General features: G+C 44.2%; 1 protein-coding gene across 1 annotated transcript; it reads left to right on the top strand.

The window, feature by feature from the left end:
- Nucleotides 1-27,636, top strand: TBC1D2 (TBC1 domain family member 2). The gene is made up of 15 exons (XM_048503884.1): nt 1-30; nt 2,425-2,548; nt 3,294-3,432; nt 5,740-5,876; nt 6,500-6,672; nt 7,798-8,184; nt 10,398-10,508; nt 13,132-13,290; nt 13,586-13,607; nt 14,474-14,483; nt 14,734-15,210; nt 17,323-17,443; nt 24,431-24,616; nt 24,822-24,943; nt 27,225-27,636. Exons 2-15 carry the CDS (start codon nt 2,443-2,445, stop codon nt 27,424-27,426), a joined length of 2,352 nt encoding a protein of 783 aa, XP_048359841.1. The 5' UTR covers nt 1-30; nt 2,425-2,442; the 3' UTR covers nt 27,427-27,636.
- Nucleotides 27,637-27,847: the final 211 nt, after the last annotated feature.

A 27,847-nucleotide genomic window follows, 5' to 3' on the forward strand; every position in this document is an offset into this window, starting at 1 on the left:
AGGACTCCCAGCAAAGAATTTATCCTTAAGGTATGCGAAATAGGGGAATGGGGAATTGAGTACCAGGGTATTATTGTTGATGGCTAGTCAAATCCAGGATGAAGCTCAGAAGAAGGAGGAGGAGTAGTAGTCTGGATTTATACCCCTTCCTTTCTCCCCTGTAAGGAGTCTCAAAGGGGCTTACAAACTCCTTTCCCTTCCTCTCCCCACAACAGACACCTTGTGAGGTAGGTGGAGCTGAGAGTGTTCTGAACTAACTGTGATTCACCCAAGGACACCCAGCAGACTTCATGTGTAGGGGCAGGGAAACAAATCTGGCTCATCAGATAAGAGTCAGCTGCTCAGGTAGAGGAGTGGGGAATCAAACCCCATTCTCCAGATTAGAGCTGTGGTGGGATTCAGCAGGTTTGCACCAGTTCGGCAGAACCGGTTGTTAAAATGGTGCTTGTAAACAACCGGTTAATAAATTATTTGAATCTCACCACTGGAACCGGTTGTTAAGTTATTTGAATCCCTCTACTGGATTAGAGTCTACCTGTTCTTAACCACTGCACCAAGTGGGGCTTACCGGCAATACCCCTCACTCAAATGCATGAAGCTGTCTTCTATTGAGTCAGCCCATTGGCTTGTCAAGGACAGAATTGTCTGTTCTGAGTGGCATGTGGTTCTCCTGGGTCTCAGGCAGAAGTCTTTCACTTCACCTCTTGCCTGACCCCCTTAGCCACTGCTCAAGAAAGACTGTCATTAACTAGCAGAAGGTTGCCTAATACTGTGTCAGATCATATCTACACCATCATCTAAGCCTGTGAACATCATATCTTGTGTCAGTGTGTTCCACAAGTCAGCTTCCTTTTGTTTGCCTTGGTCACTGAAGCTCATTCCGCACATGCAGAATAATGCACTTTCAAACTGCTTTCAGTGCTCTTTGAAGCTGTGCGGAATAGCAAAATCCACTTGCAAACAGTTGTGAAAGTGGTTTGAAAACGCATTATTTTGCATGTGTGGAAGGGGCCTCGGTTTCTCGAGAGATCCCAACTTGTAGTAATGATGGTAGAGGGATAAAAGGTTCAATCCACTTTCTCCACACTCCATGAAGAGGAAATTGCAGGAAGTTCCAGTGTCTCAGTATTGCCTTATGGTCCCACTCTGAAGCAGAGCTCAAATGGGGTTGGGTGGGTGTGCCAGTAAAACAGTGGCCAAATTATACCTCCCATCTTTTCAAGTTACTGGAAATATGTTACCATTCTTCCTTTTTGCTCAGATCCATGATGCGAGGCAGATGTTGGGTATGTGTGTATGGCCAACTTATTCATGCCTCTTCCCTACATTCTCAGAGAAGCACTGTCTGTCTGCCTGCCTGTCTGTCATTAAAAGTATTTTATACCCTGCCTTTCTATAGCCATATTCAAAGCAGCTTACAATACAATAAAATATAATAATGCAATAACAATAAAGCCAAGAACAATAAATAAAACACACTAAAAACATGCTATACTGTTTTGAAATTCACTAAAATGCACCTATAAAATCTGAAATGCTGCTTCCTAAAATCTAGATGTTAAAAACTGTTTGAAATAAAAATGTCTTCATCGACAGATGGAAGGAGAGTAAAGAAGGAGTACGTTGGGCTTCTGCAGGAAGAGCATCCCAAAGTTTGAGCACGTCACTGATGCTCCTACCGCACCTGCAGGATAATGCACTTTCAATCCACTTTCACAATTGTTTGCAAGTGGATTTTGCTATTCCGCACAGTAAAATCCAGCTGCAAAGTGCATTGAAAGTGGATTGAAAGTGCATTATTCTGCATGTGCAGAAGGGGCCTGAGAAGGCTGTCTCCCAGGTGTCTACCAGATGTATAGATTGGATGGGGAGATAGCCTTCCCCAGATGATCTTAATAACCAGGCAGTTTTTTTAAACATTGTGTCTTGTATGTTATACAGTCTATATTGCATTGTTTTCTAATTCTGTAATCTGCCTTGAGTCTTGACAGCCGTCTCTAAATGAAGTAAATCAATCAATTAATGTTTCACTAACACAGAACCAAATTGAACCAGTTGGCAAAGATCAGGGACGCTGAATGGCCTGATCATGTTTTCAGTAGTTTTTTGTTCCCCCTTGCAAAATGCTCTGATTCATTCTGATGAAGAGAAATATTTTTTTGTCTGCAGGAAGCTGCTCTTCATCATGAGGCCAGCCTTCTGCTTTTTGAGGAAACCAGAATTCAGTCCCCTGACCTCCTGTTTTGACTGGCGCATCATGAGAGGCACGCGATTGGAAATCCCATTACTTGCTGAACTGGTCTCTTCCAGGGAGATTATCTTTCTACCAGACTTCATTTGTGGCAGAATTTAGTAGTATCTGCAGGTGAAACTAGAATTACAAAGATGCGACATTATTATTATTGTTATTCTAATTAATTACAGGCTATCGATAAGCAAGCCATGATGTACTGGTTGCAACAGTTACAGATCAAGCGTTGGGAGTTTTGTCATAAGCAGCCTTGGAGTTTGGTAGAGGATGCGGTGAACAAAGTCCAGTTCAGCTGCAGTAAGTAACAACTACCGTATATAACTGCATTAGGCTTTTGCCCCACAAACAGGAGATTCCTTACGATTGAGAAAAGCAGAGTATACATCCAAATTCTTCTTCTGTTCTGGGGTATGGGAGAATGCTTCTGTTCCCTCTGAAAATATGAAAGCCAGCAGTTGTTAGGATCTGCCAAAGATTAACCCCTCAAGCATCTATTTGTTTGCCAGGATGTCAGAGATTTTTAACACAAAGTTTCTTTGTTTATTTACTTAAGTGACACCCCACCTTTCTCCCCAATGGAAACACAAAGTGGCTTACAACATCTCCCTTCCATTTTATTCTCACAATAACATTGGCCCCTTCCGCACATGCAAAATAATGCGTTTTCAAACCACTTTCACAACTGTTTGCAAGTGGATTTTGCTATTCCGCACAGCTTCAAAGAGCACTGAAAGCAGTTTGAAAGTGCATTATTCTGCATGTGCGGAATGAGCCTACGAAAGGTAGGCCAGGCTGAGGGTGTCTGACTGGCCCAGGCTTCCCATCAGGTTTCCACAGCAGAGTGGGGATTTGAACTGAGATCCCTCAGATCCCAAAACTGAGATTTGCATTTTGTCTGACTAAGCATTTGTCCTTTGTTTGCATAATGAGAAGCAAAAATTATGTACTATTTGCATATTTTTGTTCTCTGTGGACTTTCTGATACAGCCTTCCTGAACTCCATCAAGTATTTTGTAGCTCTTACTGTTATCTTTCTTTTTAGCTGAGGCAGAACATGATTTTTTGCCCCCTGTGAAAACTCCCACTGATGTGGTTGGCATAAAGGCAGCTTCTTTACCAGCGCCACAGACCTCTGTGTCTTTTCAGAATCTCTCCCTCAAGCATCCGTGGATTGAAATACAGTAAGTAGTTTCATATACTGACATTCCAGAAAAGTGGCTAGTTTGTTTTACCAGTAATAACAGAGTGCCTTGTGGCACCTCAAAGATCTACCAGTGTATAGTGCCAAGAGTTTTTAAAAGGCAAGTGTTTAATTTGTCAGATGCATTAAGGTGACCCGCGATCCCCAACATGGAATCCATGGGCACCATAATGCCTACCAATGTGTTTCCTGGAATCCACTTGTTCCTTCCTCAAAGCATTTTATTTCTGACGCAAAGAGCCCACTCCTGACTTTCTTCCACCTCACTGACTCAGGAAGTAGAATAGAATAGAATAGAATAGAATAGAATAGAATAGAATCTTTATTGGCCAAGTGTGATTGGACACACAAGGAATTTGTCTCCGGTGCATATGCTCTCAGTGTACATAAAAGAAAAATACATTTGTCAAGAATCATAAGGTACAACACTTAATGATTGTCATATAGGTCTAGTAAGCAATCAGGAAACAATCAATAGTAATAAAAACATAAAATGTAAAATCATAAAATAAATGAAATGTCAGCACAGGCTATAGTCATACAGTCATAAGTGGGAGGAGATGGGTAATAGGAATGATGAAAAAAGTAGTGCAGTAATTATATAATAAATATATAATAAATAGTTTGACATTATCGAGGGAATTATTTGTTTAGCAGAGTGATGGCATTCGGGAAAAAACTGTTCTTATGTCTAGTTGTCTTGGTGTGCAGTGCTCTGTAGCGACGTTTAGAGGGTAAGAGTTGAAACAGTTTATGTCCAGGATGCGAGGGGTCAGTAAATATTTTCACAGCCCTTTTTTTGACCCGTGCAGTATACAGGTCCTCAATGGAAGGCAGGTTAGCAGCAATTGTTTTTTCTGCAGTTCTGATTATTCTCTGAAGTCTGTGTCGATCTTGTTGGGTTGCAGAACCAAACCACACAGTTATAGAGGTGCAGATGACAGACTCAATGATTCCTCTGTAGAACTGTATCAGCAGCTGATTGGGCAGTTTGAGCTTCCTGAGGTGGCGCAGAAAGAACATTCTTTGTTGTGCTTTTTTTGATGACATTTTGATGTTAGGTGACCATTTTAGGTCATGAGATATGATGGAGCCTAGAAATTTAAAGGTCTCTACTGTTGATACTGTGTTGTCTAGTATTGTGAGAGGAGGTAGGATGGGAGGGTTTCTCCTGAAATCTATCACCATTTCTACGGTTTTAAGTGTGTTCAGTTCTAGATTGTTCCAGTGGCACCACGAGGCTAGTTGTTCAACCTCCCGTCTGTATGTGGTTTCATCGTTGTCTCGAATGAGACCAATCACTGTTGTATCATCTGCAAATTTCAGTATTTTAACAGATGGATCATTTGAGATACAGTCATTGGTATACAGAGAGAAGAGAAGTGGTGAAAGTACACAGCCTTGGGGGGCCCCTGTGCTCATTTTACAGGTGTCTGATGTAATTTTTCCTAGCTTCACCTGCTGTTTCCTATCTGTTAGGAAGCTTGTGATCCACTTACAAATATGCTCAGGTACTGCTAGCTGATTTAGTTTGGTTAGAAGAATGTCCGGTATGATAGTATTGAATGCTGAACTAAAGTCAACAAAGAGGACCCTTGCATAGGTCTTTGGCGATTCAAGATGCTGTAGGATATAGTGCAAAGCCATATTAACAGCATCATCTGACGATCTATTTGCTCGGTATGCAAATTGCAAGGGGTCCAACAGTGGATCCTGACTTTCTTCCACCTCACTGACTCAGGAAGTACTTTATAAGAGACCCAGTAATTTAACCCATTCAGAAGTAGTTGCATAACAGCACGCTTGGGTTGGGACTTCCTAAAATTTTGTCAACCTTTGTGATTGGTCCAGTCTCTTTGTCAACTTTTATGCAACTGGTCTCACTCCCTCATAGTAACAATTTTGTTACTGTGCCCACTATCTGGGCACAGTCGTGCTTATAATTTCAACAAACCCTGAAATAAATCCTTAACTTTTTGGGTGTTGTGCATATGTTGGATATGGGGAAAGGATTATGAAATTAAAAGTTAAAGTTCTCTAATAGCAGAAATTTTAAAAACCCACCCTTCCACTTAGAAAATAAGCATGTCAAGAAGACTAGGCTAGAACCCTTCTCCTTGGCATCTAGATTTTCTCATGGAAGGATTTTTTGTGGGAAGGTGTATTCATTCCCTGTCTGACGTGACATATGCTGTTGGGTTATTTGCCTCAATGAAAATTAGGCCTCTGTTTAAATCAGTCATTACAGTTTCTTCCTGACCCTTTTCTGATGTTTTTGTGACCTCAGGAACACTGTGCATAATCTTTGTGGCAGCCGGCAAAACCGAGGAGACTGCAGCGGTATCTTTAATTTTGAGGAGACTCAAGAAAATTTTGAAATCCTAGCTGAGGAAGAGCATATGGAAGCAGAACCTGAGGAAACAGGTGCGCCCCCCCCCCTTTGATCATTGTGTTTTCAAATAAAGAGCACAGTGTTGAGCTATGGCCAGTGAACAATCTGTATATCAGTACTGGGGCCATGAGATACAGGAAACATCATTGTGGTAAGCTGGACTGAGCCAGTGAAGAGAAGTTACAGTGAAAAACTATTATATTCTAAGCAGATAAACCTTAAAATAAGCTTGCTGAAATCAATGAGATTTTGTTTTGGAATAATCCATTGAGGTACAAATCTCGTTGAGCCCTGACCTAGACTGTCCAGGCTAGCCCAGCCTTGTCAGATCTTGGAAACTAAGCAGGGTTAGCCCTGATTAATGCTTTGAATGAAGACCACCAAGGAAGGCCAGGGTTGTTGTGCACAGACAAGCAGGAGCAAACCAAGTCTTGTCTTGAAACCCTATGGGGTTGCAATAAGTCAGCTGCAACTTGACGGCAGTTTCCATCACTGAATGTCATTGAGCAGTTAAATGTGAATTTGTTAAATCTAGAAGAGGTAGTGCGCACCTCCCATTTCTTCAATATCAATCCCAAATTTATGTTAAACCACTCATTTCTTCCTTGGTAAAGGAGAATGTTCTGTTCTTTAACCCTACTTATTTCCTCCTCAGTCAGTACAGAAATCCAAGAAAATACAAGGATGAAGAGCAGGCCTTCCTTTACTCGAAAAATCAAAAAAGGAAACGGCGGTTTCTCTCGCATTGCAGAACGGACAGGACAGGAGAAAGTAGCTTCGTTTAAGCACCAAATTTTAGCCCTTACAGAAGAAGTTAAATCTCAGAAGGTAAACCTGATTTAGAAATGTGTATTTAGGAGGTCTTGTTCCACATTTTTGCCTTACAAAGGCCTTGCCCATTTTCTGAAAAGTTTGACAGGAAGTATTATTAGGTGCCTCTGGGAAAGTTTGGGAAAGTTGGTCTACTCTAGAATATCAGTACATCATCAACTTTATTTTACTTTTATGAATTACTTTAAGAACAATAGTTCTGAACTGATTGTGGCTACCGGTCATTCTGAACCTCTGTATGGAATGGAAAATTAGCTCATGATCATATGATAGAAATGTGTTATTTGTTTCCTATCCAGAATCAGAAATGTTTGATCACATTTCTGTTCTGTCCTTCCACCCAGGAACTTAGAGCAGCATATAAAGCTGGGCTATACTGAGTCAGTCTGTGAGTCTTTCTAGTCCAATAACCTCTACTTTGACTGACATCAGGTCTCTATAATTTGGGGAGGAATCTTTCCCAGGTGGTTGCCTGGAATCTTTCTAAATGGAGTTTGAACTGAAACACTAACCATGTGTCATATCTTTAAGTTCCCTGCTATACGTCTGCCTTTCCTGTTAATCCTCACTGTAGTTCCGTAAAGTAGGTTGGGATGAGAGCGATTTTTCTAAGGGTATGCAGCGAGCTTTATGAGTTTGTGAGGATTTGGACCTAAACCTCATTGCCTAGATAGAGTTGCAATGTATGGGGATGTTTCCTCAAAATAAGGGTTTGCCCTTACCTGTTTATTCAAACAAAGCCCAAGCCAAGTTTCTTATAGATCGGTTGTTGGAGTTATGTGCTTCTGAAATGAAATTCTGTGTTCTTGAAAACGTAAACCGTGACTTTAAAATGTAGAACACAATAAAGACTGGTTGTGTTTCCTTTTAGAGAAAAATTATTGTGTACTAGAACACAGCCATACAGCCCGGAAACCACACAGCACCCAACCTAATGTGATATAATTTATCTGGGAAAAGGGGGTATTTGTCCATTGTTGGTGCACATAGCTGAAGTCTCTTGACAGTTTGGTTCCCTCATGCGTTTAAGTGCTATGAAAGTTCCCTCTGTTATACTGGATCATTCATACATGCAAGTCTTTACCTGATGGGGATTTTTTGGTTTTGTGTTTTCTTCCTCAGGAACTGGTTAAACTTCTCCACAAAGCTCTGGAGGCAGCTCAGCAGGAGAAACGAGAGTCCTGCAAGTACCTGGCCACAACTAAGGAAAAGGACAGGCTGGAGTTGGTGCGGCACAAGGTCAGGCAGATTGCAGAGCTGAACAAGCGGGTTGAAACTCTGGAGATGGAGAGGAAGGATCTGGAGCATCGGCTTGCTTTGAAGGAAGAGCACATTGAGGAACTGCAGGACCACGTGCAGCTCCTGATGGACAAGAACCAGGCCAAGCAGCAGGTCGTCCTGAAGCTGACAGAGCAGCTCAGCAGGGAAATGTTGGACTCTCCTGGGGAGGCAGATACCATTGCTGCAGAGACCTTGTATAAGCAGCAGGAAGAGATTGAACATTTGAAGGTACTTGAGACAAAGCCAGAAACGAGCTCCTTTAGACAATGGGGCTCAGTGTCAGGCGGCAACTTTGACTCCACCCTCTCCCAGTTGCGCCTCAGTTGCATGCTGCTCCTTAGTTCTGAGCTTTCTGTTTTGTGTGAGGCCTCCCTTCTAGTTCCCAACTTCCCTTCTCCAAGCTCCTGATACTGAAAGCTTGCTTTATTTTAGCACCACCCCCTAGTTGCAGGAACAAGTTAAAATTTAATTATCAGACTCATTTGCCACTCTTCCTTTTACAGGCTCAGGGCAGCTTCCAGATTTCCATGTGAAATACAAAGCAGTATAAAATAACAATAGTACAGTTTAAAATTTAATCTAAACTGGTGGCAGCCAGTCACAGCAACTTTGTAACCTGTACAAGGAGGAATACAAAGGGTGGAGAAGATGGAAGAAGGAGGAGGCCCAGTGATTGAAAATAGAGGCGTAGCTCCAAGGGGAAGCGGGGGTGACGCACAGGGTGCAGTCCTCTGTAGGGGTGTGATGAGGGCATTCTGAAAGCCATTCCAGGGGCGTTCCGGGGCAGAGGCGTTCCAGGGCGGGACGGGGGCGGAGGATGCACCAGTGCACCGGACTCTTTCCCCCCTTGCTACGCCTCTGATTGAAAATGAATGTAGCTGCCTCAGCACTAAGCCTGGTGGAACAGGTCTGTCTTACATTCCCTGAAAAATTGACTCAGATCCCGCAGACCCTGGTCTCACTCGACCAAGGTTTCCACCAGGTAGGGGCCAGGCTGAGAAATCCCTGGTCCTGGTTGAGGCTAGCTGGACCTTTCTCAGACCAGGGACCACCAGTAGATTTTCATTTGTCAATTGCAGCACTGTTGAGGTGACACTACTCTACAACAACAACTATGCATAGTTATTGTGGTCAGAGTCCATTGGAATTGGTGAGTTTGAAAGGAGCAACTCCACACAGGATTGCACATAGTGCACAGTTCGTCTTGGAAATAAATACAAATAAATGTATAGTTCACAAGGAAACAAAGAATTACTACTCACCTGTTTGAGTCAAATATACTTGCCTAAAAACATGAGGGTGCCTCTTATTGTTGCTTGGAGGTGTGCCTTGGGTCTTAGTTTATTTATTTATTTTTTATTTATGGGATTTTTATACCGCCCAACCCTCGGAGGGCTCAGTTCTCTCTGAGGTAGTCAACCTGTCCCTGTGCTGTGCCACTCCAAACTGTTGGTGTGGTTTGCATGATTAAATGATCTGTACCTGGCCCCCACAAATCCTCTGCAAAGAAACCTGGTATGTTGAAAAAGGTTGTATCCCATCCTTTTCCCTGGCATTTTCACATGAGCAGGTTTTCCCTCCTGAGTAACCATTTGCAATCTGATATGGCTTTGCCGGGTTTATCAGCCTCATGAGAACTAAGCCTTAATAGTTGCTAAGGATCAAACAACTAGTGTGGTCACGTGATAGCCAGAGTGGTGTATAGTTAGTGATAGACAAGGATCTGGGAGAATGGGATTCAAATCCCAACTCCGCTGTGAAAGCTCCCTGGAGGACCTTGAGCCTGACACTCTGGCCCCTTCCGCACACGCAAAATAATGCATTTTCAAACCACTTTCACAACTGTTTGCAAGTGGATTTTGCTATTCCGCACAGCTTCAAAGAGCACTGAAAGCAGTTTGAAAGTGCATTATTCTGCATGTGCGGAATGAGCCTCTATCATCGTAACCTACTCACAGGGTTGTGTGAAGTAAAATGGAGGAAGGAGAAAGCACTGTAAATCATTTTGGATCCCCATTGAAAAAAAAAGTGGTGTATAAATGAAGTAAATAAAATATAAAACCATTACCAGGAGGTAGTGTCATCGTATAGATCCCTGCCAAAATGAAGCAGAGGGTTTCTGCCTTCAACCTAGGCCTTGAAGAATATCCATATTTCTTTTTGAATGTTCCATGTGACAATGTTTCGTTTCCAGAACTTCATCCTGTAGCTCCAGCTCCTAACTCAGCTCCTTGAAACAAAGCATCGCGTGACAAAAGTTAACTAGAACAATGACTTACAGTTGGCTGTTATCGATGTGACTGTAGCATTTGTATTCGTCTACCAACAGACAACTAACACAAGGACCTTTTGTGGTAACCCCCCCCCCCCCAGCTAATGAATGATATAGTTGTGCTGACAGTTTGTTTTGAATGATTTTCTTCTTCTTCTTGTCTTGCCAGGATGACCTAGAAGCATATAAAACTCAGAACCAGTTTTTGAATTCTGAAATCCACCAGGTGACTAAAATCTGGAGCACGGTGGCCCAGAGAGAGAAGATCCTTCTGATGAAAGTAAGGAGCCCAGTAACATTCTCTGTGGAGATCCACCATCTTGGGTCATGCTCTTCTTTTCTCTGCAGTTTTGGATTTGTAGAAAGATTTCTGTCTCTCCCTCTCTAAAGTGCGAGTTCCCTTAGTTCCCTTTCCTACCATTCTGTCCCTCTTCGCTGTGACAAAAGAAACAAAACTGAATAATTGACTGTCTACATAGGAGTGGCCTTGATTCTTAGTAGAGAGGCAGCATGATATAGCAGTTTGAGTATCATGGGAGGATTTGGCAGACCCAGGTTTCGAATCCCCACTCTGCCATGGAAACTTGCTGGGTGATCTTGTGCCAATCACTCTCCCGCTCTTTCACTTACCTCGCAGGGTTTATTGTTCTGAAGATAAAAATGGAAGAATGTTGCAGGCCTCTGTGAATCGCCAGTGGGATATAAATATCTAAATACAGTTTTAGAGAGATTGACTGGGTTCACCAGAGGTCCAGAACAGAGTTTTCCTTCAGCTCATGGTGCATGCTCAGTTGTAGAGCCTGCAGAAGGTCCCAGGTTCGGACCCCAGCATCTCCAGTTACAAGAATGAAGTAGTAGGTGACATATCCTGAAACCCTGGAGAACCACTGCCAGTCTGAGTAGACAGTACTGACCTTGCTGGGCCACGGGTTCGTTTCAGTATAAGACAGCTTCATGTGTTCACATTTTTATCATTGGTTCCTCTTTGACCCCTATGATAGTGAATGGCTGGTTGCTGTTAATTCCACTGGAGAAAAGTAGAGTGCTTCACATAAGGTTCTCATTAATAAGGTTCTCATTATGTTGAGCCTCAGGACGTCCTGAGACGCCCCTTCCCAGGGTCTTAGGAGCCGTTCCTCCGGTGTCAGACTGGGCATTTGAGTACAGCTGCACTTCAGCTTCAGCCCAAGGCCAACAGGCCCTGCGTTGGGACGTAGCTACATGGGAGCATCCACCCTGGCTATCCAGGCCCCTCCCCATTTTTATTTCCTCTGCCTCCAGCTCTTCCCCCTTCCCCCTGACTCTTCCCTCAGAGCCTTTAAGGGCACTAATCTAATCCAATGGCTCCTTCCTCTTCCTTCCTCGCCAGGGTGGGCCCCTAGACCTCCCCATTACTGCACTAGGAGGACAGAGGCCTCAGTTGGGCTTCTGGGCCTGCTCCAGGCCCCTTGCCGAGGTCCTGGGCCTCTGGCATGGTGTCTGGCCTTGCCTGGCCTTGGTTCAGCCTGCCACTGTGTGGCCTTTGGAGCCCTGGCTGCCACTGGCCCAGTGTGAGGCTCCTCCCTGCAAGCGGCCTCACATCACTGGGACCCTGTGTGCCCCTGGAGACTGGGTAAGTCTTACTCCTGGGCCGCCTTCTGGGCCCTCTCCTGGCCTGGGCAGGAGTCCAAGGGCGTGGTTCCCAGACAGGGCCAAATTAGGAATACCAGTGATGTTTGATGGCTTTACCTTTGATGCTGTGATAAAGTACTGACAAGATGGATGGAAGAATCCAAATACAATACAACCATGAGGACAAGTTAAATTGTAGTCACAACGAGCTTGATTAAGAGTTTAATATGATGCAGTTGTTGCCTCACTGGACTTCAACAGCAAAACTTACTAAACACAAGATAACATGCAGAAGCAAGTTACAACTTATGAGAATCCCATGCAGGGTTAGGAGGACAAAAAAAAACCTAACGACCATTTACAATTCTTTACCTGGGGAACAAGTTTTCTGAAATACACTATTACAATTGGGATTATAGTCCCTTGCAATTTAAAGTGCGAATCACATTGCAACCATTTTCAAACTTTAACACTGCACAGTAGCATACTTTAACAAGCAGAAATACACTAGCAATAACTCATAATCACTCCAGCCAGATGTGCACATAAGTTTCACAAAACAGCTTCTTCAGGGAGGATAAATGAACGTAGGCTTGGCTTACTTCCCAGGAAAAATTCTCTTGATAGTCAAGTTTATTTTGCCTCAACGGTTATCATGTATTATATTGTAATCTCAGCGTTGTGCTGGAATGCCCCATTCACAGCACACTACTATGAATCCCATAGCAGGCACATTTTGGGAATAGGTGGGTAAAATTGAGTAGCTTTGTGAGAGAGTCCATTGATCTCCCTCTAAGCCTGAGAATACTCTGCTCCCCCTCTCAAGCCAAAGGACAAGGGCCCTTTCCCCACTTACCTTAAGCCCCGTGCTACTCTCCTCAAGTAGCGCGGGGTCCCCCGGCACTCCCCACTACAGGGGCGGCGACAACACAGCCGCCCCGACGCTGCCGCTCTCGCGCCCCCTCAGCGCGCGGCATCCCTGGCGCTCCTCAAAATGGCACCTTTTGATGACCCCGTGCAGAGCGTGGGGTCGTGGGGACACCCGGGCGCGCACCAGAGATGCCGCGCGCTGAGAGTAGCGCGCAGCAAAGGGCAGCAAAGATAAGTGGGGAAACGCCCAAGGTGTACTAAGTGGCAGTACCTCTTTCCTCCTCATAAGTTGGAAGCCGGAGGAGATTCAAAATTGTCCACAGATCGTTGCCTGCCTTATGCATTGCTGCTCTTGAGGCAACAAATGTCCTAATGAGCTCTGGGGTCTTGATGGCAGCAATTCTCACTTTGCATCTCATCAGTGTGCTCGGCTGCAAGCCCACAACTGCCAGATGGAGAGCAAATACCTAACGATGTTGCGGAAGCTGCAAGGACTGCCGGATTTGACCAGTGAACATATGGACATGATGAAGGGCCTCATCCAGGAGGCGCTGCAATGGGGCGAGAAGGAGGAAGCCCCAGTTCCTGTTCCCCAGAGCCCAGTCAAGTAAGGGCACAATGTGTGTGTTTTCATATAACAAGGGGCTCTGCGCGGGGTCATCAAAAGGCGCTGTTTACAAGAGTGCCAGGGATACCGCGCTCTGAGGGGGCGCGACAGTGGCAGCATCGGGGCGGCTGCGCTGTCGCCACCCCTGTCATGGGGAGTGCCGGGGGACCCCGCGCTACTTGAGGAGAGTAGTGCGGGGCTTAAGGTAAGTGGAAAAAGGCCCAAAGAGTGGCTGCTCTTCTAATGGTGTCAAGCCTATGATTTCGAAGGCTCAGGCCAGAGTGACTCCATGTCGGATTGCACTGTGTTGCAGAATTACCAAATGGATGGTTCAGAGATCAAAAGTTGGCTCTTGCTTAAGGCTGCAAATTTTTAGCCTGTTCTAAATAATTAATTTTTTTGACATTTATATACAGGATTTCTGGGTGGCTACAACATTAAAAACACCCCCTTAAACAAATACATCTATTAAAAACAGAGCATACAAAAGTGAAAAACCCTAACCCCTCCCCCCCACCATCAACATCATAGAGGGCCATCCAGGGAGACTAACAAAATGCCTGGGAACAGAGGCAGAGCACTTATGGGGACATGTGGGAAGGTTGCTCCTTCGGCCGGCGGAGCCTCACCTGATAGTCAAGGAACAGGTTTTGCCCCAGATGCATTTCCCCCAACCCCTCACTTCCACCCCCACCATGCCTCTGCCTGGGAGAAGAGGAAAGTCTTTGTTCAGGCGCTTAAACCCATAAAGGGTAGGTGCCCGGTGAACCTCTGAGGAGATATTATTCCAGTGCTTGGGAGCAATCACAGAGAAAGCCTTGATAATTGGTTGTATTATGTCAGGCAACATTTTGAAATGTATTATCTTTGAATATAAGTACTTAGAAAAGTACAGATGATGGCTGTCATCTTAGAGAGACATTCCTCTTCTGTACAGCAGAGAAGGGGAATGCCGTGACATAGGCATATATCATCTCAAAAGAAAATAGGCTCTTTTCCTTTCTTTCAGAGTTATTCATAAATATATACAAATTTTATTTTTAAAGAGTTAATTTATCAAAAAATATATAGTTAACAGTAGAACCCTAATCAGAGTCACATGCTTTGATTTTAGGGGATCTGGAAGACTTCAGCTTTGCCTAGGATTACTTTGTAAGATTTAATAAGGTGATAACCTTATGTTAGTGTAATATAAGATATTAAAGGAGACCTCGGTTTCTGACAATGGGTAATGGTGTTTGTAACCTTGATAATTTATTGAAAGAAGTATAACTGTATGATGTTTGAAAAAGGTACCTACTTTGAGGCCTTGGTGTGATGGACATTTTTTTAATGTAATTGGGTCATAGATAAATGATTGATCAATCGATAGCTTTAATACCCTGCTTCTCCCACCCCTTCTTTTCTCACTTACCAGTCAATATGATTATTATGGTTTTATGACGGTTCCTGACTATGAAGCCGAAGACTGGAAACTGCTGGCAAAAATCCAGGCATTGGAGATCAAGTCCAGCCATCTCCTGAACCACGATGCTCTGGAGAAACCCCTTTTCGAGCGGTGGAATAACCTCGGTGAACTGATTCCTTCCTCAGAGTTAAAGAGTCTACTGCGCTGTGGTGTCCCGGTAGAGCACCGCCAAAGAGTGTGGAGGTGGATCGTGAGTCACCAGGTGCAGCATATCCGTTCTCCTGGCCACTATCAGAACTTGCTCAAGCAGTGTGAGATTGCTGAACATCCGGCCTCCCGGCAGATCGAGCTGGATCTTCCCCGCACGTTGACCAACAATAAACACTTTACGTCATCTACCTCCCAGCTTGTTCCAAAACTCCGAAGGGTTTTACTGGCATTCTCCCGGCAAAATCCCACCATTGGCTACTGCCAGGGATTGAACAGGTAAGGAGTGCTGGCTTATTGATAATATTTTTAACTCTTCATTGCTTGCAAAAATGCACCTTATCCATTAACTGTTGGAGTTGAATAGACCCAGTTTGCTCTGATCTGCATGGCCCGAGCTAGTCTGTTTCCTCAGATCTAGAAAGCTAAGCAAAGTTGGCCCTGCTTAGCATTTGGATGGATGACCACCAAGAAAGTCCAGGGTTGCTACACGGAGGCAGGCAATGGCAAACCACCTCTGTTCAAAATCCTATGGGATCTCCAAAAGTTGGCTGCAGATGGATGGGAGTTTCCACCGCAGTCCCCACTTAGTTGTAATTTTTAAAAAATGAGATATTTTTGACAATAATTCCAAAGTAATGTAAAACCTGGAATTGTATTAATGATTATTGCTTATAATACAGGGGCCCAAACATGCAATAACTAGCAGTAGTTATTGCATATTGCTGCTAGTTATTGCATGTACAACAGGCTCTAGAAAACTATTGGTGGGTTAACGGCGACCACTGAGGAGACCAACTCCTCCTGTGTTTCCTCCTCACGCTTGGTTCCATGTCACCAGCTGCCTTCTCATTGTAGAAGGGCGCTTTCTCAACTCCCTATAGCTCAAAATGTTTTCTAAGTTAGACTTTGGGGTTACCTGGGGTGCCCTGACCTGGATGGTCCAAGCTAGACAAGTCTCATTAGACCTCGAGCTAAGCAGTCTGCTGGGTATAGAGCAAATAACAGCCAAATTCTGCTGTTTTGGTTGAGTTGGTTTGTACCAGTTCTGCATAGGCTCCGCCCCCAAGCCATATGTGCATGACAATTGGTTAGAAGTGTCATCTCTACCTTCTAGGCTTACTGTTTTATAAATGCTGATATTTGGAATCTTTAATGGCCCTCATGTTCCGTCCAGATGTCATACAAAAAACCTGTTTTCCCTAAAATTAGTTATAGTTAGCAGGCTTCAATAAAGGTGACTTTGCAAACTATGGTTAGTTGGGGTACATAAAACTAAGCTTTGAAACCAGGGTTTGCAGTAGGTTTTTTAGCCACAGTTAGTCTCAGCCATGGGCTTGTGTGATGCAGGAAAATGGGAATCTGGGGTAATCCTCGACTGTTCCCCGGCACTGCCCTCGTTGCAATGCAGAACAGGATACTAGCCAGATCTCTGCAATGGAGAAAAGCATTACTTGTCAAAGCTGGCCAGAAATACTGTCTGTCAAATCCTGGTTGCATGCTATAAACATGGTTAAAACAATGTCTTCATGTTGTGTCTGAACTGAACCATTGGGTTGGAGAGTGTTTGAATGCCTCCTGAATTAAAATTCAGTTGCTGCATTTGTCCTTTACGGCTGGAGCAGCAGTGGCGTAGGAGGTTAAGAGCTCGTATATCTAATCTGGAGGAACCGGGTTTGATTCCCCGCTCTGCCGCCTGAGCTGTGAAGGCTTATCTGGGGAATTCAGATTGGCCTGGACACTCCCACACACGCCAGCTGGGTGACCTTGGGCTAGTCACAGCTTCTCAGAGCTCTCTCAGCCCCACCTACCTCACAGGGTGTTTGTTGTGAGGGGGGAAGGGCAAGGAGATTGTAAGCCCCTTTTAGTCTCCTGCAGGAGAGAAAGGGGGGATATAAATCCAAACTCTTCTTCTTCTTCTTCTGTAATACTGCCAAGCTGCATCGATGCAAGAAACAACCATTTGCAGACCTGGGGGCTTCTTTAATGTTTCCACTGTGGCTGTTTGCACTGCTGGAGGAAAGCAGCTTTTCAGTTTAAGCATCAAATGCAATGGTCGGTTTGCCCCTGAACTTCTGCATACAGTACAAATTTCAAAGTGCTCCCTGACCCTTCACTATTTCCCTGGGTTGTTTTCTCTGTGACCCTAGGGGCTTACTGTGCATAGGTGTCAAACTTGTGGCACTCCAGATGTTGTGGACTACAGTTCCCATCATCCTCTGCCAGCACGATGCTGGCAGGGGATGATGGGAACTGTAATCCATAACAACTGGAGGGTCAAGAGTTTGACACCAGTGTGAGGATCACTATTTCTTCCACCAAAGTTGTGAAAATCCCTGGTTGTAACCATTTGATTGTGTCTTGTTTATAGCGGTGTCTCATTCATCCTAGATTAGCAGCTGTAGCCCTCTTGGTCCTAGAGGAGGAGGAGAATGCTTTCTGGTGCCTGGTCCACATTGTTGAGAATCTAATGCCTCCGGATTACTACAGCAACACTCTGATAGGCTCACAGGTAAATCTAAAGGCCTCTGACCATTTAGCCATAGCCCTGTCTATATGCAGGTAAATCTGAGCCAAACAATAGGATAGCCATAAAGAAACAGTCTCATTTAAAAAGAATTCACTTTTATCAGAATATAATTAAAGTATCATTAGAAAATGCTTAATAACAACAACAAAAACCCCTAAGCACTTCGATATTTTCTTTTCTTAAGCCTGGTTGTGAGCACAAATTCAGAATTTGAAAGAACTATGAGGGAAGAATGAGGCACAGGGTTAAAGGAATTTGATGGATGTACTATCTGCATTAGGCACAATGGGAGGTAGTGGTTAGTGTTGGGTGAGGATTTGGGAATAAGTGAAAAGTATAACTTTGTAAACATTGTGAAGTTATGTGTTAAAAATGGAAAATGAACTAGAGTGACTCTATCACAAGAATTACTCTCTGTCACCGAATAAAGGAGTCACGAAGTTCCCTAATGTATTTAAACATAATCACGGTGAGAATAGTAGCAATAGACTTAATGTTGCTAAAATGGAACAAGTAGACTTTCCCACCCTTTTCAGACAAGTCCTGTAGCATTACTGGATTAAAGAGTTGCTAAAATAATTTCATAAGAAGATAAAGAAGAGTTTGAATTTATACCCCCACCCCCTTTCTCTACTGTAAGGAGACTCAAAGGGGTTTACAAACTCTTTTCCCTTCCTCTTCCCACAACAGACACCTTATGAGGAAGGTGGGGCTGAGAGAGTTCTGAACAAACTGTGCTTAGCTCAAGGTCACCCAACAGGCTTTGTGTGTAAGAGCAAGGAAACAAATCAGGTTCACCAGATAAGAGTCACCCGCTAATGTGGATGAGTGGGGAATTAAGCCCGGTTCTCCAGATTAGAGTCAACCTGCTCTTAACCACTATACCACAGTACCACACAAAAAGGGGCTCTGCTGGATCAAACCAGTGGTCCATTCAGCACCCTATTTCATACAGCAGCCAACCAGTTGCTTTGGAGGGGAACCAAACTTTCAAGGTAAATGCCCTGATTTTCAAAGCCACATGTTTGGTTATTTTGGCCTATCAGATAATGTAGTAAAGCAGTCTTCCAACGTTCATTTCTGGATGCTGATGTGGCGTAACGTATGGCAGATGCCTAAAAACCTTTTTTTGATGAGTTTTCATAAATTCTTCTTGAGATATGCAAAGAAGCTGTCTTTCGAAGGTGCTCTTTTGACATGAATTTGCTGATTCTCCCCATTCCCTGAAATATTCTTCCGAAAATGATGCTTTTTAATGTTGGCTAGTTTCTGCTTCTAACATGCTGTTATTGCAGAAGCTAGCTGCAACTGCAACACAAATTTGCATGTAGGAGTTTCCCAGTTACTTCTGTGCCCTTCAGTTTATGAATAAAGTCATATTAATTATATAATGTGTTTACTACCCTGTTTTTCCGAAAATAAGACATCCCCTGAGAATAAGACGTAGTAGAGGTTTTGCTGAAGTGCTAAATATAAAACATCCCCCGAAAGTAAGACGTAGCAAAGTTTTTGTTTGGAAGCATGCCCGTCGAACAGAACACCAGAGCATGCAGCTGAGGAAAAATAAGACATCCCCTGAAAATAAGACATAGCGCATCTTTGGGAGCAAAAATTAATATAAGACACTGTCGTATTTTCGGAGAAACGTGGTAACAAGACAATTAATGAAGCAATACATTGAAAAATAAAGGGAAAACGAGGAGAATCTGGGTCTATGTTGCCTTGAAAGTTCCTTGCGGGGTTCACCATGAGTCCTCTGCAATTTGAGGACACACAGCGGTGGACTGTCCTTGGTACTTTGCTGGTCATTGATGTGGAATCAGTACTTAGAGAGATGTTAGGACTGAGGTGTCAAACTTATTTGTTACAAGGACTGGATATAATATAAATGGGACTTGGCTGGACTGGGTTTGGGTGAGGGTGGGATTGTGACTGCCTAGGCTGGAGGCTTCCCAGTCCAGATTGGGACTGGGGGGGTTAGTACCTCAGCTTAACAGGGTTAGCAGGCTCACGAACCAGCTAGGGCAGGGGTAGGGAACCTGCGGCTCTCCAGATGTTCAGGAACTACAATTCCCATCAGCCTCTGTCAGGCTGTCTCTGGTAGGGGCTGATGGGAATTGTAGTTCCTGAACATCTGGAGAGCCGCAGGTTCCCTACCCCTGAGCTAGGGCAACACCCCTCCAGCCCAGCTTGCCAGGCCAGATTGAGAGTGGGGGGCAGGGTTGCCTCAGCAACACCAATGATCCCTTGCATTTTTACCCTACTGGTCTGTAAGTGGCAATGGGGAAGGGGAGGACTGGGCTGGGAGATCTCCTGCTACCTGGCAGGAGATCTCCCATAGGAGGCAACCTGGCAGCCTGACCACATTGTCAGCTATATTGGGTGGGGGCTTCCACAAGGACCTCCTGAGTGGCAGCCTGTAAACTTTGGCGTTCCTTCCTCCAGGAGTTGCCCTGGGCTCACTTATTTGCAGGCCTTGCTGTGTCAAGGACACCATTTCAATCCAGAAGTTATTTAAATGAGCGCTTAGTAGAATGTATTATACAGACCATTATCTTAGGGCAGTGATGGCGAACCTATGGCACGGGTGCCAGAGGTGGTACTCAGAGCCCTCTCTGTGGGCATGCGCAGAGTGCCCCCCTCACACACATCTAGGCTGGTCTGGGCCACTGGGATCGATTATTAGCATTAAACCTCAGCCCTAGTTTTGGGTAAGCTGTGTAGGTAACCCTGTTAAGCGCTGTTAGACTAAAGCGCGATCCTTTACCAGGGAGGAAGCTCGGTTGCTGGCAATGGGACTTGCTTCTGAGTAAACCCTCCTAGGGTCGTGATTCACCCGTTGGAAGAGTTGCACGGTTGCTTCAAAGCAAAGCCATCAACTACCACCAAGCTTACTCCTGAGTAACGCATGCCTTGGAGCCAACCGTTTTTTCTAAACGAAAACCTCAGTATTCAGGTTAAATTACCGTGTTGGCACTTTGCGATAAATAAGTGGGTTTGGGGTTGCAATTTGGGCACTCGGTCTCGAAAAGGTTCGCCATCACTGTCTTAGGGTAAGAAAATGCCCGCTTTTTGGAAGACCTGCAAAAGGGACCTCTGAATGGGTGTCCCAAAGCGTGTGCAGAATGAGGTTGGGAGTAATTAATTGGGAATATTCAAATTTTTAAGAAAAAAATCCTAATTAGTCAGTATTAAAGATACCTAAGGTTATGTAATTTTGAGATGTATGTATAACTTTAGCACTGCTAATTGTAAGAGTTCGTCAAACGTGCATAATTTGTAGTAGGAGACTTTGGCATTTCTCAACACAACATAGCATTGTGGAATACCACATTTAGGTCACCATTTGTATCATTTACAGTGCCATCTAAGTCTGTAGACTTCAATGGATGTAAAAGGATGTATCTATTTAGGATTGCATGGTTAAAGATAGGCTTGGGCTCATGATCCCATTAAAGTTAGTTGTTAAAGCAGCAAAAGATTTTAGAAAGCAGTCCAAAGCAGGTCTATGAATCCTTCTCAAGTCTATTCCAGTGCAGCTTACTCTCACGAAAGTATTCTGAGATTGGCAGTGTGGGTCATCTATTGAAGTTGTTTCTGCAGTAAGTCGTCAATAATTGTAATTCTTAAAAGGTGGCTAACTAAAGCCCCATTGAAATTATAGAGGCTGATTGATTTTAGCTAAATTTTAGCAGACAAGGGTTTTTCCCCGGATTGTTGCATGAGCAGTTGAGTAATTGACACAAGGAAGATGAGTGGTTGTTGTCATCTATTAATTTCCTAAATGCTGAAATATTCTCAGTTTCAGTTCCTCCTTAGTTTTCCGTTAGGGGAAACCTAGCCCTTCACCAAGTTCTGTAATATAATTCCTTAATGCGTTGACTGTCAAGGGAGGTTGAAAGAGCTTGTTTATGTGGTCAGTTTTAGATAGGAAGGTTGGGGGGCCTTTTGGTAAAACACAGGACAGACTTAAGAAGTCAGTTCAGAAAACTTCTGCTAAGTCCCATCCTCATACTTCCTGATGTCCTTACCATGCCCAAGACCCTCCTGAGAGCTTTCACACTCCTTCCTTCTTGGGCTGGCATTCCTCCTTCCCCGTCAAGTTTGGGATCTAGCTTTAGATACTGTTGTAACTGCATCAGCAATATTCATTAACTGGGGCACGTACCAAGCTGTAGTTAAACCATGGTTAGAAGCAAGTTAGTTAACTGTGGTTTAGGCTAACTGTGCTTTGTGAAAACATCAGTGCCAACATAACAGCAACTATGTTTAGCTTCCACACTGAAAAGGATATATGTGTGGATGCCCACATTTGACACGAAGGGAAGGAAGGTTATGCAAGTTTATGGGGTGCTCACAATTCCTTATCTATAGTCAAACTCAGGGAAAATATAACTAAAGCCCCATTGAAATTGTAGAAGCTGATTGATTTAGCTGCCTGTTTGGCAGTTATCTGGATGACCCAGACTAGCATGATCTTGTCATATCTTGGGAGCTAAGCAGGGTTCGCTCAGGTTAGTACTTTGATAGGAGACCACCAAGGAAGTCCAGGGTTGCTCTGTAGAGGCTGGCAATGGCAAACCACTTCTGTTTTGTCTCTTGCCTTGAAAATCACACAGGGTCGCCTTAAGTTTGCTGTGAGTTGACAGCACCTTCTACCACGATTCAGCAGAAATGTAAGATCCTGGTACATCTCCAGCCCAACTTCTTTCAGACTTTTCTCTAGTAACATTATGTTATACATGTTTAGTTTCTTACACTTGGATTTCTTTTCTCCAGTGTGAAACCAGAGATTCTATTGGGGGTGGGGGGGGGCGTTTAGACAGGCTGCTTGCTGCAATGGACAATTTTGGGTGGGAAGTTTAAAGGGGCATCAGATTGTCATTAGACACTCTGCCACAAGAAGCAGCGTTCCTCAGAGTTGGTGGGAAACCTTTTATTAACATGCCTATTAACATTATCATGTATGATGTTTATTATACATAATGCCTTTCATGTATAGCACTCAGGACAATTCTTGGAGGCAAGTGCATAATAATTTGTTCAGAGTGGTATCTCAGTGTTCTCCATCTGTAAAATGGATAAATGTTAGGGTTGGGGGTCACCACAACATGAGGAACTGTATTAAAGGGTTGCGGCATTAGGAAGGTTGAGAACCACTGATCTATATCTTGTGAGTGTGTTTGACTGCCAACCTGATGCCCTTCGTTTCTTTTAGTATTAGATAAAATCCTCTCATTGTTCCTTTGACTGGATTTGCGCTGTAACTTTCTATGAGCAGAATTTAAGCTCTTTGTCAATAGAAATGTGGAATATATAATCCACCCCTACTGTCAGAAACCATCTTTTCAAAGAGCATTCAACACAGTGGCACGTAGCCAAACCATGTGGTGCCCCTGATGGAATGGCATTTTTATTTCCAGAAGAGGGAGAAGTGACTCTGCTGATTCCTTCTCTCACTTCATGCTGCTCTCTGTGCTGTTTTTTTGGTCCACTCAACTCACTCACTCACTCACTCACTCATTCACTCACACACACACACACACACACACACACACACACAAACAAACACATCCATATATATATACACACACACACACCCAAAAATTGCTGGAGGCGCAGAGGGCTGTATGAGAAGGGAGAAGTGGTAAAGACCAACTTTGCCAGTGGATGGTTGTATGCACACCCATAAGTGGGAGGCTTGATTTGATCAGGGGATTCAAATAGATTGATGCCTACGATTTGGAGAATGCTGGAAAAACTGAAGCTAAATCAGAGGTGGTCTTGGTATTGGCAGATTTACATTAGTAGCAAAGTTTAGCAGATACCAGTAAAGACCCGGATACTAGTGAGTTCACTCGCTATATAAAAGTTCACTAGCTTAAAAGGGTAAGGCAGTGATGGCGAACCTTTTCGAGACTGAGTGCCCGAATGGCAACCCAAAACCCACTTATTTATCAAAAGTGCCAACACGGCAATTTAACCTGTATACTGAGGTTTTAGTTTAGAAAAAAACAGTAGGTTCCGAGGCACATATTACTCGGGAGTACGCTTGGTGAAGCAACTGTGCAACGCTTCAAATGGGTGAATCATGACCCTAGAAGGGTTTACTCAGAAGCAAGCCCCACTGCCAGCAACTGAGCTTACTCCCAGGCAAAGGATCATGCCCAGGCCAGCCTAGGTGTGTGTGTGGGAGGGTGATGTTCTGCCCCCCCACATGATGAACTCTGTGCACACGTGCCCACCGAAAGGGCTGTGAGTGCCACCTCTGGCATCCGTGCCATAGGTTCGCCACCGCTGGGGTAAGGTAACCTGGAGAAAGAAACAATAAACACCATGCCATACTGTTACATGTTGCATGGTGCCGCATGTTGGCGCATGGTCCAGCTGGGCAGTGCGACTGGGCACAGAACAAAGAAAACAAGTTAACTTTATAACCTCAGGTATATGTGCTTGTAGACATGTAACAAATGGCTATTACACTGGCCAATGCGTCATCAATAGGTCAGCTCATTAGAGTGTGACCACAACACCTTATTTATATATAAACATATAGTTAACACTTTCATGACTGGTTGTGACAAACACTTGCAAATCCGAACATTTAGTGATTTTGGGGTCCTTGGGCAAAAGTCCAGGATGGGGCCCCAAACTCAGTGCCACCTCACTGAGCCCCTTGCTGGAGCCAAGCAAGTGCTGGTCCTCATCCTGCGCCAGGTATTCAGGAGCTACTGCTGCCACCAGAAGCCAGCAGCTCAAGCCCAAGATAGGGAAGGTACAAGCGACATGAGAACTCTGCTGTTCTTCTTTCCCCTTTTGGTGGGAGGGACCATAAGCAGTTGGAGGTCCCCAAGGGCAGGTCACAGGGCAGCTGCCCCTGTTGCCTGTTGGCTAAGACCATCTCCAGAATAAACCCCCTTTCAGGCAGGTCTATTGTTATTGCTTTTTTTTCTTCTTTTCTCAACTCAGGTCGATCAAAGAGTCTTCAAAGACTTTTTGTCAGAGAAGCTTCCCAGGCTGACGGCTCATCTGGAGCAGCACCGGATAGACTTGGGCCTTGTGACCTTCAACTGGTTTCTGGTTGTCTTTGTCGACAGTCTTATCAGTGACATCCTTTTCAGGGTCTGGGATGCCTTTCTGTATGAAGGGACAAAGGTAGGGAAGACCCTTTCCATCCATCTGTGAAATCTCATCTGGATACCATGTCAGTCTCCAAGGCAGAGATGCCCCAGGGCCATGCTTCTGGGCTCTGGGATAGTTTTCTCAAATGCCTATCTTTCTTTCTCATTGCTGCCATCATTATAACCTGTGAAGGTATGCTGTGAATTCTGACTGTTGGCCTTGTTTTCCTTTGCTCTAGGTGATATTCCGTTATGCTCTGGCGATCTTTAAATACAACGAAGATGCAATCTTAAGGATCCAAGACAGCCTGGAAATCTACCAGTACCTTCGGTTTTTCACCAAAACAATAGGTGACAGCAGGTAACAGAGGTCTTTCTTGTCAAGGGTTTGAGACTTGGAGTGGAGACTGGCAGACAGGTAGACTGGCCTAATAGAGACTTATATAGGGAAAAGCCAGTTTGTAGTTCTGGAGCCTAGAGAAATGCAAGAACTGAATGATAAACAACAAAAGATGGTCACGAATGAAACCACAAACTGGATACCACAGTCTTTGAGGAAAGCTGGAAACCAGGAAGTGTACATACCCTAGAGCAGAATCAGATCAGCAGAAACAGATCAGGACTAAAATGAGTTTTTCTTAATACAAATTAGGTCTGTTAGTGAGGTTGCTCAGAAGTTCTTCAAGAGTTTTTTGATAAGCAGATCAATAACGTGGAACACACCTCTCTGAAGTGTGCCCATCACTACTGATTTTCTGCAATGTGTAACCAGAAGGCAGCATTATGTGTCTCAGGATGAACTTGTGGAGCCAGCAAGTGTAGTGGTTAGGAGCGGTGGACTCTAATCTGGAGAACCAGGTTTGATTCTCCATCCCTTCACATGAACAGTGGACTCTTATCTGGTAAACTGGATTTGTTTCTCCGCTCCTGCACATGAAGCCTGCTGGATGACATAAGAACATAAGAACTAGCTTGCTGGATCAGACCAGAGTCCATCTAGTCCAGCACTCTGCTACTCGCAGTGGCCCACCAGGTGCCTTTGGGAGCTCACATGCAGGATGTGAAAGCAATGGGTTGCTGCTGCTGCTGCTCCTGAGACCCTGGTCTGCTAAGGCATTTGCAATCTGAGATCAAGGAGGATCAAGATTGGTATGGAGATCGACTTCTCCTCCATAAATCTGTCCAAGCCCTTTTTAAAGCTAACCAGGTTAGTGGCCATCACCACCTCCTGTGGCAGCATATTCCAAACACCAATCACACGTTGCATGAAGAAGTGTTTCCTTTTATTAGTCCTAATTCTTCCCCCCAGCATTTTCAATGTATGCCCCCTGATTCTAGTATTGTGAGAAAGAGAGAAAAATTTCTCTGTCAACATTTTCTACCCCATGCATAATTTTATAGGCTTCAATCATATCCCCTCTCAGACGTCTCCTCTCCAAACTAAAGAGTCCCAAACGCTGCAGCCTCTCCTCATAAGGAAGGTGCTCCAATCATCCTCGTTGCCCTTCTCTGCACTTTTTCTATCTCTTCGATATCCTTTTTGAGATGTGGCGACCAGAACTGAACACAGTACTCCAAGTGCGGTCGCACCACGGCTTTATATAAGGGCATGACAATCCTTGCAGTTTTATTCTCAATTCCTTTCCTAATTATCCCCAGCATAGAGTTTGCCTTTTTCACAGCTGCCATGCATTGAGTTGACATTCCCATGGAACTATCAACTAAGACGCCCAAATCCCTTTCATGGTCTGTGACTGATAGCACTGACCCTTGTAGCGAGTATGTGAAGTTTGGATTTTTTGCCCCTATGTGCATCACTTTACATTTTGCTACATTGAACTGCATTTGCCATTTCTTAGCCCACTCACCTAATTTATCAAGGTCCGCTTGGAGCTCTTCGCAATCCTTTGCGGTTCTCACCACCCTACATAATTTGGTATCATCTGCAAACTTGGCCACCACGCTACCCACCCCTACTTCCAGGTTAAAGAGCACTAGTCCCAAAACGGATCTTGGGGTAGTTACGGTTCTCTCAGAATTCCCTCAGTCCCATCTGCTTCACAGGGTGTCTCTTGTGAGGAGAAGAAGGGAAGATGATTGTAAGCTGCTTTGAGTTTCCTTAAAGGTAGAGAAAACCTGGGTATAAAATCCCAACTCTTCTTCTATCTTTTTCTTCTTCACTCTTCTTCTGTTCACAGACTGTGATGGTAAGACCACACAGGCCTAGTCAGTTCTCTGTGAACACTGGCCAAAGAACATGCCCCAGAATCCTGAGGAACACACAAGCATTCTTTAAAAGACACCTGGAAAGATTTCCCTGAAGATATTACATTCTGAATAGCTGGTTTCTACTAATAATCAGACCAGTAAGATGGTTAAAGACATGGGTATTCCTGAGGATTAATCTTGAGGAACATGGTGAGATTGACAATTCCGATGCTGAACAGCTCTGAAGTTTTGAGCCATTGCTGGCAGATTCAGTTTTTTAAAAGCTGCCCCATTTCTGAGAGCCATCTCAGCCTTCTGAGAGAATAGAGAAAGCACGAGGGGACTTCCTCAGACTTGTCCAGGAGTTGCATTCAATCTAGGGCCAGGTTCTCTGCTCATCTCTTTACCCAGCTTACATGTTGATCCTTTTGCAGGAAGCTGATGAACATTGCTTTCAGTGACATGAATCCGTTTCCCATGAAGCTGCTGCAAAATCGACGTGGAGCGCACAGGTTAAAACTGGAGGCTGAACTGAGAGAGCTCGAGCAGATAAAAGCCCAGTTCATGAAGGAACAGGCAGAACATGTTGTCAGTCACGTGGATGGTGCTGTGAGCGAGGATGAGGAGGACGGGTAACTCCCATTTGTTCCTCTTAGCCTCTTTTCAGACATTTATCTTCTCAGAACAGAAAAGCGGCTGTTGTTTTGTTCAGGATAAACTATGGTACGTTTGAGCACTGAGTGGAGGTACACTGGATTTTCCATATTTCAGAAGCAATTGTATACTATGTGCAATTGTACCCACCAATGATCTTTCCGAATATCTCTCATGATGTTCTGTGGACTGGATGTTATTGTGCACAATGTACATTCTTGACTTTCTGGAACAGCTGATACCGTTCATGCTCTCCCTATAGCAGTCTGTTCCCTCTCCCTTGTCTGTCACTCAGTTTTCTTGTCCTGTGTGCTTCCAATATCCAGAAGCCAAACAGAGAAAACTTACTGATAGACTGTTGCTGAGGCAAATTAATTGTCTTCATCCTCTGGTAGTGGGTCAT

The sequence above is a fragment of the Sphaerodactylus townsendi genome, linkage group LG07, assembly GCF_021028975.2.
Source record: "Sphaerodactylus townsendi isolate TG3544 linkage group LG07, MPM_Stown_v2.3, whole genome shotgun sequence".
NCBI classification, from domain to species: domain Eukaryota; kingdom Metazoa; phylum Chordata; class Lepidosauria; order Squamata; family Sphaerodactylidae; genus Sphaerodactylus; species Sphaerodactylus townsendi.